The sequence below is a fragment of the Triturus cristatus genome, chromosome 9 (assembly GCF_964204655.1).
Source record: "Triturus cristatus chromosome 9, aTriCri1.1, whole genome shotgun sequence".
Classification (NCBI taxonomy): Eukaryota; Metazoa; Chordata; class Amphibia; order Caudata; family Salamandridae; genus Triturus; species Triturus cristatus.
The window spans coordinates 454,327,868-454,341,590 of NC_140592.1; the positions used below are offsets into that span (position 1 = coordinate 454,327,868).

Below are 13,723 nucleotides of genomic sequence, written 5' to 3' on the forward strand. Positions count from 1 at the left end.
ACACATCCTCTCTTCATCTCTAAGTGATATAATATCCCCTCTTTCCTAACCACACACTCTATAAACTTTCCAACCCACCTCCTAATACTCATTGCTATGCTTCCTTTCAAGGCACAGAACAATTTTTCCTCCTTCACAGGCCTATTCGTACATCTTGACAAGTTTACCCATCTTCTTCAACTACCACACTAACAATTTTTCTCGAATTATTCTCTTGGACCCCTGTGATCGTAGTCCGCTCTCACCCGTCACTGTCCCACTTATTTGCCACTTCAATATACACTGCCAGCTTCAATGTATTTACTTCTTGTGGCTCTAATATTTTATCTTCTAATGTACTCACCCACCTCCTTTCTGTTCACCTCTTTGCCCCATTGCAAAGCAACAATATCCACGACCCACTACAGAAGCTCTCCATGCCCCAATCACAGAATTAGTAAGCACTGCAGCGCCAGAACTGCAAAGGCAGTGCAATTAAAATGCAGCCCTAATTCAAGTGACACAAACCTAGGCAAATTAGATTCATACTGGAACGAAAAAGAATAGACAATCATTTGTCTGTGGAAGAATACAACTAGAACTAGAGAAAACAATAAGGACCAATATCTCGGAAGAAAGGGTGGTAGTCGAAACATCACACAAGTTAAATCATAGGGTAGAAATAGGGGTTAGAAGAGTGCTAACGAAGAAGGGTAAAAGCTGAAGACGTTTAGAGTTAACGTCAAGGAATGAGCAGGAAGATGAACAGAGAGAATGGGTTGCAACATAATGCACAGTAAAGCATGTGAATTGACAGCCACTACTGCTACGAACCGAATATGTCACTTAACCTGTAAGCATCTGATCGTAGCCTGTAATGCCGTAGAATCGCATGCTTTGCATATTCCTGCCATCTAGTTGGATCGAGTTATTACAAGTGTTTTTTCTTCGAAGATGTTTCGAGACACAGGATGCAGAAGGACGTTTCCCTTAGCTCACAATGCTCATGGACATTAGAATACTTTCCATAGAGCAGGGTAAAGGTGAAAATAAAGTGGAACAAATAGGTAAAAATGTGTGTCCTTTTCATTGTAGCTAGAAAACATATGCTGTCATTGCCTACTTCTGGCAAGGCAGAAGGGTGCATGAGAATCTACAGCACTACAAGCTATGAACAGATGCTCATAGTGTAAGTAACAATCAGATTGTAGCATGAGTAGATGTAGATACACATGCTCTGCATTAACCAGCAGTGGCTAGTGGGAAGATGAGGCAGATGTTTGAAATGAAGCTATGAATACTGTTCGGTCAACCATAACTTGCTAGTGCTATGTCCACAAAGTAATGTTTTGCGAATGTGTGCAGTGTCGACCATGTTGCTGTCTTACATATATCAGTTAAGAGGATGTTACCCAAGAATGCTATGGTAGCCACATACATGTAGAGTGTGCTCTAAGAAGCACTGAGAGCACTCTCTTCGCCTTAGCGTAACAGGTTTGAATGAATCTTTCAATTCCTACTTTAGATACTGCCGGACGTTTGTATGGCATTGCATAATAACAAAGAGTTGGTTAGTCTTACGAAAGAATTTTGTAATGTCAATATACTACATGAATGCCCTCATTACGTTTAGTGTGTGCAAATCCCTCTCCCAAATCAAATCAGGTTGTGGGAAGAAGAAGAAGACGGACAGCTTATTAGTTTAATTAAAGAGGAAAGGAGAAACTACTAGGGTAGGAACTTTAAGTATGAAGGACCACTCTGTATCTATGTACCAGCATAAAGGACACCTGAAAAGAGAGTGGCTGTATCTCACTAACACATCCTAAGGACGTTATAGCTACCAAAAAAAAAGCTACTTTACCCGAAACTGAAAATCTGCTGAGTGTAGAGATTCAAAATGTAGTCCCATGAGCCTAGTAAGAACCATACTTAAATTTAAGACCGGTGCTGGAAACGTTTTAGGGCGCATTATCCATTTAGGAACATTCATGAAAGCTTAAATACAAAAGCATTCAATGTCCTACACCTATGTAGCTACCTCTGCCAGCTAGAGGTGTAAAGAGATATAGGCTATTCCTGCTTTTTGGAGATGTAAAAGGTAGGAAATGAGATCCTGAACAGCTACATTAAAATGATCAAGTTGATTCACAAGACAGTATGGGTGAAGTGCTTCCACTTGGCTGCATAGCATACACGTGTGATGTGCTTTGCGCAAAATAATCATGCATTCTTTTGGTAGGTTTAAGTATCCAAACTCGAATATCTCGTGCATCTAATTGCTACATTTAGCTTCCTGGCATCCAGGTGTCTTTTTAGTCACCGATGTTGAATGAGCAGGTCTGGCCTGATGAGGAGCTTCTCGAAGGGAGACAGATATATCTAACAGCACTAAGCAGTGCGGCCGCCTGGCCTAGTTTGGTGCTGCCAGAATAAGGTTAGTGAAAACTTCTCATTTTCCTGATCCCATATGCAATGAGTGGAAGAGGTAGAAAGGTGTCTTCAAATATCTCTGACCAGCTCATTAGTAGTGACCTGCTGAAGGACTGTGGATGTGTGTACCTGGTGGCGAAGTTTGGGCATTTTGTGCTTTCATGCATGGAGAGAAGAGGTCAATTGTTTGACTCCTCCACACCGCGAAAATACTGCTGTAGGGCTGGAGTTCCCACACATGGACTTGTTGAAGTATCCTGCTTAGCAGGTCAGGAAAGTTGTTCTTGTATGACTCAAGGGGGTATTTCGCTAGGAGCTGTATGTTGTGACAAATTACCAAGAGCCAAATCTGCTGTGCTGGGGTGGACGCAAGAGGAGAATGCTTACCTCCTGCTTTTGTATGTAGTACATTAGTCCCGGACAACTGTATGAAAAGCTTTGAGCACCAGGGAAATGGCTAGCAACTCCAGAGTGCGCACAATGCTAGGCTTTTTCAACACTAGATTCGCCAGCTGACCTTGCGATTGTAACCATTGACTGGCGAGGCACTGCTGCAGGGTCCAGGTGTTATGTGGCATGTGGGACAATTGCTGCCATCATTCGAAACATTTTCATTACAGTTCGAACTGGTAATGGCCAGGTAGACTGAAAAACATGCAGCAGTTGTTGGAATGCCATCATCCTCTTCAGGTTTGGGTAAGCCTTTCAAGACAGCGTTTATCACAGAGCCCTAAAACGGAGGAACCTGCTGGTGTTACAAATGGAACTGGTTTACATTTATGGTAAACCCCAGATGGTGCAAAAGATTGAGTGCTATCAGAATGTGTACATACATTTCTGTCAGCTGCCACAGTCAGTCAACTAGATAAGGGAAGGCAAGGACACACCATTCCCTTCTGAGGTGGGCGGCCATAGTCGCAAGACATTCACTAAAAACCATTGGGGCTGCTGTAAACCCAAAGGTTACTACTGTGAACTGTAGTGTTGACCATTTACCACAAATCAGAGAAACATGTGACGTGATGGATGGATGGGGAAGTGGAAGGAGGAGTCTTTGAGGTCTAATGCAGTCATAAAATCTAAATGTCGAAGCCTTTGTGTGCGACGGCCTATGACAAATAAATCAGCTGGCAGAGGAAAAGAACTTCGATTAGCCAGGTCAAACTCTAGGAATGAAGATGGAGCCTCTGAGGAGTCAGATGCAGGCAAGGAAGGGACAGTGGGAGCAGACCCTTTGCGACCAGTCTAATGCAATGAAGATGATCTGCAATGAAGTCCAACTTGAGAAGAGACACACATCTCCGGGCTCAATGCAGAGGAAATTACAGCACAGAGACATGTGGGCAGTGAATATTCTCGTTAACACTAAGCGATGCACTGGATGACAGCACCAAAGGGAGAAAATGGACTGAGCAATCTATGAGTCAAGCCTCCATTCATGATCAGCACGGTGGCCCTGACTGATCGAAGAACTGCAGGTTTGGGGAGACAGTCAAATGGTTCATGACTAGTTAGACTGCGAGCCAGAGTGCCGGACTATTGCTTCAGAGCTTCTAGATACAGGGATGTGAGCCCATGCCACCTTCTTATTGGAGTACTACAACGCTTTCATATTGTTTGTCAGGACTTGGATAGTTTGACAATGATTGGAAAGGAGGAACACCCCGAGGGCCAGGAAAATCACAGCGAACTCTTGCAGATTGATGTGCGACCTGCTTCAAAGGAGACCGCAAGTCTCTGATCTCCAACGGATCAAGATGACTACTGTAACAAAGGGAGGAGAGGCGCCTGTAATCACCTTGGCAACTGCCGGTGGAGATTGTTAGACAGCATCCACTGCTGCAGGTCTCTAGCTTCTTTGAGAGTAAACAGAGTTGGCCATCAGTACCTCACTGTGCTGGCCCTAGTGAATACAGACACCACTGGAGAGCACACATGTTCAAGAGCATTGGGCAGCAGCGGGATGCAATAGGCGAGCAGAGTAGGACAGAGAGATGGAGAACCAGAAGATCCAGAAGCATTGAGATATTGGCACAAACCTTCTGAACTCGCTGGGGAAGCATGAAGGTCTTGAGGGAGATGGCCTCCAACTTCACCCAATCAAGAGGAGATGCTAGGAGAGTTCAAGGTGAGACTTGGGGAGGTTGATCAAAACCCCAAAGTCAAAGTGCAGTAAGATCGTGGCATGCAAGTGGTTCGACCCCAGCAGTGATGAAAGCCTTCAACAGCCAGTCAGTCATCGACCTACAGGAATACATAGCTGCTTGACTACGACCACCCACATCACTTCGGAGAAGTCTCTGGGGCAGATAATGGTTCAAAAGGAAAGACCACACATTATTGTGGGTGAATCCATAATGAAATGCAGGTACTTCCAGTGCAACTGCAGAATTGGAACATTAAAGTTCCTCTCTAGACATTTTAGATGCCATCCCTACGGGCTATGCAATTACTAGGTTGGATAGTCCTCAGGGGAGGGGAGGTGGGCTGGCGGTGATATACAAGCAACAGCTGCACTGCAATTTTTCTGAAGTCCGGATCAGCAGCACAGAGCAGCCTTTTTCTCCCCAACTATCACGGGCCGCTGTTCTCACAATGGCCTGTTGATTTATAGGCCTCCTGGGGCTGCTGCTTCCTTCACTTCAGCCTTACTTGATACGAGTCCGGCTTTTGCTTTACAATGTTCGAATCTCCTAATTTTAGGGCACCTTAACCTACATTTTGATGATCCAACCTCACTCAACAGTGTAGACTTAATGGAGGACTTAAAGTCGCTTCAGTTCCTACAGTTGGTACTGGAACCCACACATACGCGGGGGCACATTCTTGACCCCATTTTTGCCAATCTGGATTCCCATTGCTTGTTCTAATCACTATATTATCCCTTTTCAGATTCTGGACCCCCATGCCCCATCAAAACCATTACAGGCCCAATCCATCATAACTTGGAATTGGACTAAGATTAGTCCGGAGGCTTTCATATCTGCCCTGAGCAGTCGTCCTCCATGCATAGAAAACTGCCCACAGGCCGCTAACCTGCAAGTCTTGGCATGGTTAGAGGAAGCATTCGATCTGATAGTGCCTCGAAGGGTGCAAAATTTCTCTCGTTCAAGACGTTCGGCAAGTTGGTTCACAGAAGACCTCCCACAAACTAAAACACAATGCAAGCGTCTAAAACGAAACTGGTGGAAGAACTACTGTTCCCTAGACAAAGAGACCTAACCTGCTTGCGCTAATGGAATACCATAAAAAGTTTAGGGTGGCTCGGACTGTGTTTTACACACAAAGGATCGACGAGGCTAAAAATGCTCCTCGAGAGATCTTTAGAATTGTTAAATCTCTTACATCCCTGGATACAGTATTAGCGGTCAGGACATCTAGTATGAGCAGTTGCAATGAGATTGCCCACTTGTTCTCTGATAAAATCTCTTCGTTATATGCATTTTTTCCTGAAACTGCTAATAATCACGGCCTCCTTTCTTTAATTAGGAATTCAGATCCCTTCCCAGTTGGCTCCTTCAAGATTGAGAGCATCTCAGAGGAAAATCTATGCTACCTAGCGGCAAAAATCAAATCTGGCTCACCACTAGACCCTGTGTTTCCAGCTATTTTGAAACTGGGGCTAACAGCACTTGCTCCCAGATACGTTGCATTCTTAATCGGTCGTATGAAGCCGGCCTACTTCTGGCTGAGTGGAAACACGCAGTGGTGATTCCTCTCCTCAAAAAACATCTCTTGACTCTTCTAAGCCAGAGAACTTTTGCCTTATCTCTCGGCTTCCTTTGTGGCAAAACTGGCTGAAAAGCATGTCAACTCCCAACTGACGAAGTTAATCATAGAGAACAATCTCCTTCATGAGACTCAATCAGGTTTCAGGCCACAGCATAGTACGGAATCTGCCTTGCTTCTGGCCATCGAGACGCTACACAGGGTGGTTGACGAAAGTAAAACGGGGGCTCTCATCATTCTGGATCTTAGCGCAGCGTTCGATAAAGTCTTGCACACTGTGCTACTGGAATGATTGTGGACACAGGGCATAAAGGGTAGAGCTTTTGACTGCATTTTTTTTTCCAGAATGACAACAGACATCGGTGCAAAACGTTTATGATACATGTTCGAGGATATGTTCTCTCTTTTACGGCATAGAGTTGACTGATACATGTTAAAGCTTAGAATTTATTTTTAATATAGATGCCTAAAAATATGTAGATTTTAGATTTATGGAAACGACTTTGATCAAATATTTTTAGAAATTATTCTACACGTTGCTATTTTGAAAACTTAGTCGTAGGCCATAATCACAATTGCAAATGTATGTGAATTAATCACTAACATTATAGAATGCTTATATAGGACATATTTGAGTGACTTTATAATGCCTTTTAACAGATGAGGAGTTTTACACTAAATGGAATATGAGTTTAAAAATGCTCGAATTAACTTTTCTCTTTAGGCTGTGTCTTTCCATGGCCTGATGCAGTGAACGTTGACACGTCTCCTAATGTTGCTTATTTGTTCTGATCAGGTCACATTTCTTAAAGGTCAAATCAGACGCTTTTCGTTAATTTTCTTTTGTGTGGATTCCATGAGAACCTAACATTTTGACCATGGACAAGACAACAATGTTAAAGCTTTTTTGCCGACAAACCTGTGAGAATGCAATATAATGTCTTTTCTCATAAATCGTATGGGAAAAGTTCCAGGAGTATCATTTGCACCTGTTAAATTGAAGAGTGATCACATGGAGTCACTCCACAGTGGACGGACAACGTCATGATGACAAATATGCACTATAAAGACTACTAGAAAGAGTGGGCTCCCCTGCTGCTTCTTTGGTCTTGGCTGTAAAAGACTCTTTAGCGATGCTGTTGAGAACGGTGGCCATTGCCATTGTCCCATCACTTCCTTGACTCTATTCTGCCTGCCAAACTATCTCACTTTCCTATTGCCTTATGCTAATGAACTTATCTGCTGGACTATTTGGAGCCGTCTGATGAGAACCCGGACCTGAACCTTAGGTAAATGCTCCATTTCCTTTTGTCTATACTTATGGGCTTTCTTCTAGTGGACTTTAACTTTAATTCGGTGTCCCTTTCAGAGATTTCTACTTGAACCATCCTGGTACCTTGGAAAGCATACTTTGCATTATTTGATTTATTAAATGTTTAGAATTTTGCTGCATGCATTAGTATGCATGACAGAATTGCTAAACATGTTACTTGTATTAATTTTGAATGTCTAATCCAATAATTCATTTATTTTAAAGAACAGTTCAAGTTATTCACCTGAGATTAACGTTCTTTCTTTAAAACTGTGCTGGGGAGCTGCTTAACATTTAATGGACCTCATTGGGTAGACTGACAGTGGGTTATCCTAGATTCCACCCCTTACTACGACAAAGAAAGATCCATCGGAGGACCAATGCCTTTGTGGTAAGGTATACCAAGTAAAGATTTGTAATATAGCACTCTTATGGGCCCGGTGCCAGGCTGACCGTTTGTTAAAAAATGCTTCTGCTGCCGTAGTAGCTTTCAGGAACAACAGCCACTAGTAAATCTAACCTCCTGGAGCAGGGGGATGATGTGCCTGAGGATGGAAACTCAGAAGGATTACTTTCTGAAGAACTTTTTTAGGATTCTCTAGTCTGGAATATGAGCTTCCTTAGGATTCATTAGTCTAGAATGTGTCTATGCATCCTGGAAAATCCTTCACTAGAAATTACCTTAACTACAATGCTCGATTGTGTTGGCCATTAGGGACCCTATTTATATCTCCTTTAGTAGCATTCCCAGTCTCATGTACCGGTATTCGAAGATGCTTGGCGAGCAGAAGGTGTCCGATAAAATTCAGTGCGCAACCAAACTGAAAGCTTGCAGCAATCCGATTTTAACTGCAACGGCTGTCAAAGTCAGATAAACTTAACTCAACAGGGATAGTAAAACATAGAGGTGTCAGAATGTTGGGGTAATCAGACTTGCTTTGATGTTCAGACCGAGGGTTAATTTAGCCACACCCCTATTTCTGGAAACACAGCATTGTGATGACTGTTGGTATTATGTACAACTGGATGATTCATCATAAAAAAGTATCCTACAACCTTTGGTCAACAAAACTTCCAATTGGGATCAAAAGTGAAAACAATGGAAGGGAACCCACGAGAAACTATAGGTTCTCATCCTGGTCTTTTTAAACAGGATGGGCTCAACCGTATTTCAGGGAGCAGTTAAGATATTCTTTTAGCCAGGGAATTCATGTAGATAAAAATAATACCTTATGTACATCAATATATACCTTTAATAACAGGTGTCCATGATGTAGATAAAGACTGATGTGGGATGCCTTTTTGTGGCAAGCAACTGATCGTGGAGACTATATCCTGGAATTTCTCTCTCCCCTCCCCATTCATACAACTGGATTTGGTGATCAGATTCAGGTACTTTGATACAATTGGATGATACCTGGTAACCTTTACCAGTGAGGAGGGTTTTGCAATTGTCTATACAAAAAGAATAAACTCTTCGAACTTGACGAGACCTGTACTTTGCTGTATTGCGCTCTAAGAGCCTGAAGTATTAAAATCATATCTATATATGCACGAGAAAACAACTACTCCCATTCGCATGGCATGCTCATGATTGTGCCAAAGCTTAAAATGCAATCTAGGGATAACAACATAAGTGCCCAGAGATTTTGCTGGCCCAAGATAATCAGATCCTCCTACAACACTCCTTCCACCGTCTCATTAAAAATCAAAGACAGAATCAATTTTCTTTGGACACTTTTTGCAATAAACTGTATTTGGCTGATGTTTTTACAAACCCACGAGTACAATTTAAATTACAAAGAAACTATAAAAATAGATACTTAAAGAGGTGCATGGAAATTAGAACTGAAGGGGCATTTAAACGACAAACAGTTTTGATATATGCACCTGTCTCAACAACAAGGTGTTCAGAACCATACTTGAGTAGGATAGAAAATCCAACCCAGAGTAATCGCTTAACCATTTTTAGTCTTAATGTTACACATTTTAAGGTAGCTTTCCCCATGCAAAACAAACATGGCACCAGGACTTAGCCCATGCAGGTGTGATAATATTACAAAACAAACCACAAGTTATTTCATCATGTTTTGTCCCTTTACTCCAGACCCACGTAAATCTTTCCTGGTCCCGTTTTTACGCTTATTCAAGATCAGAAAGCACCAGCTGTGGCTAGAGATGTTGTAGCGACTACCCACGGTGGAAATATATTACGCTGTCTTGAACTTTCTCAAACTGGCTTTTGTAATCAGGGGAAGATTTGAAGAGATATTTACTTGAACAAATGCTTTTTAAGTAACATTTAGGAATTGCACTTGTCACTTTATGATGTAATGTATGAATTTTGTCCCAGCTGAGCATTTTATCTTTTTTTACATCATAGTTTTCATTTATTTGAAACTGCAAGGATGACTATAGGTTTTCAAACTTTCTAATTGTTTTTTCGCTTGTATGGCATAATGTCAAATAAAGTACTTGAAAATGGAAACTTTTTATCTTCCTTTGGTATTTTCATGCTCAAGCAGAGCAGCTGGATGACTCCACAAGCCAGCACTAAACTCTTCTCTCTGTCTTTAAGATTTACTATAAGAAGGAACGCCTAAAGACCGATATCATAGGTTGAGACTGCTTTCCGAAATATCATTGCCAATTTTTGTTTCACAACCCAAGTGCATGTTTATTAGTTTACGCTGGAGGATATTTTGCTGAATCAATACTATTAAAATATCATCATAAAAAACATTTATTTACTCAAAAGTAAAATGCTAGCGTGGGAAATGTGCTACTGGCTGTTATTTCTGAATAAACATGGAAAGAGGGGCATACTAAACAAGCACTATTTAAAGCAACAACGGTAAAAGAAGTGGAAGCGTTATTTAGCTTACCCCCAACTGAGAAGTTATTCAGAGGAGGTAATATATGGTCAGATGTCTCTGGTCTCTCCTTGTAGCCAATAAAGGAACCGTCACTTTTTAGGAGAAAATACCTCGGTCTCCATGTCTTTATGTACTCTCCTGCAACAAAGAAAGAGAACTTGTGAACACACTTGTACACGGAAACATCAGTCAGCAAGAACATGCAATTCTCAATTATTTCACTTCAGGTCTTCAGTAAAAATCATGGAGAAAAACCATTACAACCAAGTCAAAAGCACGGCAAGAAAGGATGGAAGGCAACTTTGAGACCAGCGGTTAAGGGACTGGCAGGTAAATTTTGGCCATAAAAAAAGTCAAACCCTCCATGCTAGGGTGCAAGAAGAATTAACAAGCTGCCAATCCTTTGAAAGGAATCCATTTAGTATCGGGTAAAAGTAAACACATTCTGGTTTGTGTGCCTGCAAAGATATATGAAACAGAAAAAGGAAAAGTTATCTTTATATTGAGAAGTTGTAAGAATGCATTTTAAAGAATGTTCAGAATCTTAAAGATCACCTTTTGAATCTTTGCCCTAAGTAAGGAAAACATTTGATGTTTATGCACTTACTGCCTCACCTCGTATTTACTCCACTGGCTGCATCTGCGCGGACAGTAGACTGATATTTGGGGGCACAATAGGGGTAGAGCAAAGTGTAGACATTATAGCTAGGAAAAGGCGGTGAGTATTTATAGCACGCGTTGAAGCAACAGTATGCCAGGGAGACAAGATACGGAATGACTACATGCAAGCTGGAGATAGAGGGTGTCTGCTTGTGGAATCATGCATCTTTGGAGGACCTAATGAAAGCCTGGTGAGTGGATTACAGAAGGAAGCAGCATACATTTGTGTACAAGGAGTAAGGTGTCTGAACCTTGCTGAGGGCAGTGTTCTGGTGGTTTAGTTCACTGCCCCGGAAAGAACAGTGACATGGGGTCATGCAGCACAGACAGCCTAGATTTTTTTGTGCTACACTTGTACAAAGTTGTTGTTGATACACTTTGGATTGAGTACAAGTAACATTCGTTGGACTCACTATTTTCAACCTAACAGAAATGCGCTCCTCAGAGACTACCATATCACACTATGTCTTGCCCACAACAAAGCCACTACAGTACTCTTATTCTCAATTCACCTTTCTACAAAGTTTGTGCAACAAATAAAAACATTTTTACCCAATAAAAAAATAAAAAAACATTTTTTTAGACCACTTATTGGATTACTTTGTTTATTATCTTCTTAGCGTAATCATTACCATTTCATGGATGTAGATTTTCGTGCCCAATGCACCTGCCCCTTTCTAAGATGCTGTTGCAAAATTATAAAACAACAAGTTGCACCCATCATACAGTCACCATCGCACTATGTGCATGCGCTACCTAAAATGAACTCCACTGCAAAAAACAGGCTAACTCCATGGCCCAGAAGACTCCTGAGCTCACCACTTGGCTTCTTTACCTCAAAATGCTTATGGTTATGTCGGTCTCTTTCCAGAATTCAATAGGTAAGCCTCCCCTCACAATGTTCAACTCAACTCTACATTTTATTAAGCTGATTTAACTATAGTGTTTTCTTTCTTTTCCAAGCCATCCTTTAATTTATTGAATAACTGAGATAACTTACAAGTGTCCTCACTAAACAATCTATTGAATCCTTAAGATTGGTAACACTCGTTACATTTATCTTAGATACTATCTTTTTTCCTGACACATGTAAAACGTTACCATTGGCTCAAACACTTTCCTCATCTATTTTGCGCTCAGTCCTTTAAAGATTTTTAGTGCTAAGACAGAAAACTGGATTTTAATTATAAAATCAAGTTAATGTGTCTTGTTCATCTCTCCTCCCTTCCTAAATTCTTACTGTGCATTTTTCTTTATTGTTCATATTGCTTTGTTAATTATCCATTCTCGCTTATTCATTTTCTATTGATTTTTGACCCCCTTTCAGTTTATGTATAAGAATTAGCCCTGACATTGCGACATTATCATTTTAATAAGTCGCAAAACAAGTGTTCGCTTTAGATCTGTTTAAGACCAACCATTCAAAAAAAAATATTCACTCTTGCAAAAAATTCTTGCTGTATCACCAAGTCTGATTTATGCACCTGTAAAAAGAACCTCTGAACCGGTATTCAATATTTTAATTGAGTAATAGCCTGGAAGGGGCTTTACAATCCCATCGGTTCAGCAGTAGGTCTACTATCGGAGTTTACATCTTATTTTTGCCTAATGATTATTTATATAGATCACTGAAATAAAATACAAAGGTTAAAGTGAAGCTATAGTTAGGTGAATAGGTCAGTGACACAGTTATTGTATTTCATTTTGTACAGTCTGTGTCCAGTTAATGGGCGTTTACAAAACGCATGTGCTACTAATGCATCATAGGTTTGTAATAAATAGTTTTAAACAGGTTATAAATCTTTGCATTGAAGAGTAACTGTGTGCAGATGACAGTTGGCAACTTCGGTCCAGTAAGTTTCACATAAGTTTTTGGGTTCTGCAGATAAAGTTTCCCACAGGGCAAAGATTCTACGTGGTGGATACTAAGCATTGTAAGCAGTCCAGAGTTTTTAGACGGAATCGTCAGAGCATGAACATTTCTACGTAACACGGAAGGCTTTGTGCACCAGATACTAACCCATGAATATGTGATTGTTTAGCATCAAAAGATGGGCTATCAGTAAAGTTCTCACCACAGTATGAAGGCTGTAGGTATTATGGTCTTTTGTACCTTCAGACCTTGGTTATTTTAAGACAATATAAAAACATACACTGTTCTTAATAGATACTTTTTAATACTTTGTGGTGTATTTATCATGAAAGTTTCACTCACAGCAAACAGTGTGGTTCAGAGTACACTCTCTCCACTGAGTAAAATCTGTTTTACAATACCCACGTTACTACTTACATCACTTTCATTTCTCAATGTAGGTTCAGGGACTATGAGTGTGTAGATACAGATAAAGGCTGCCTGTAGTAGGGCATTAGTTTTGGAGCAGATGTTGAGTATCTAGAGGAAGTTGATTTTCTCTGAATAGTTGTATACAAATCAGATTTAACACAGTGCGCAGTAACGGTATGCCATACATCTGTGGTTGATTGTTAATGTGAACAAGGCTACTCGTGAAGTGTACTGTACAAGGTCAATATTGCACATCACAGAAAAATGCGACATCTAAGGGAGTTGCATCTGTGATAGCATTAATGATGCTTCATATTATTCTGAGCTATTTTGTACTTACTTTCAGACTTGTAATGCCATACTAGTTTTTAGAGTAATGTGTACAAAAGAAGCTTGGATGATGTCATCAATTACATCATAAATGATGTAATTTTAGATGTAATCAGTGAT

General features: G+C 40.8%; 1 protein-coding gene across 3 annotated transcripts in view; it reads right to left on the minus strand.

Moving 5' to 3' along the window:
• AKT2 (AKT serine/threonine kinase 2) overlaps positions 1–13,723 on the minus strand; it is a 686,003-nt gene that overhangs the window by 379,756 nt on the left and 292,524 nt on the right. For all 3 annotated transcript variants that reach the window (XM_085625347.1, XM_085625346.1, XM_085625348.1), the window contains one exon: positions 10,339–10,467. In XM_085625347.1, coding sequence (XP_085481473.1) covers positions 10,339–10,467 — 129 coding nt within the window. The remainder of the gene's footprint in view (positions 1–10,338; positions 10,468–13,723) is intronic.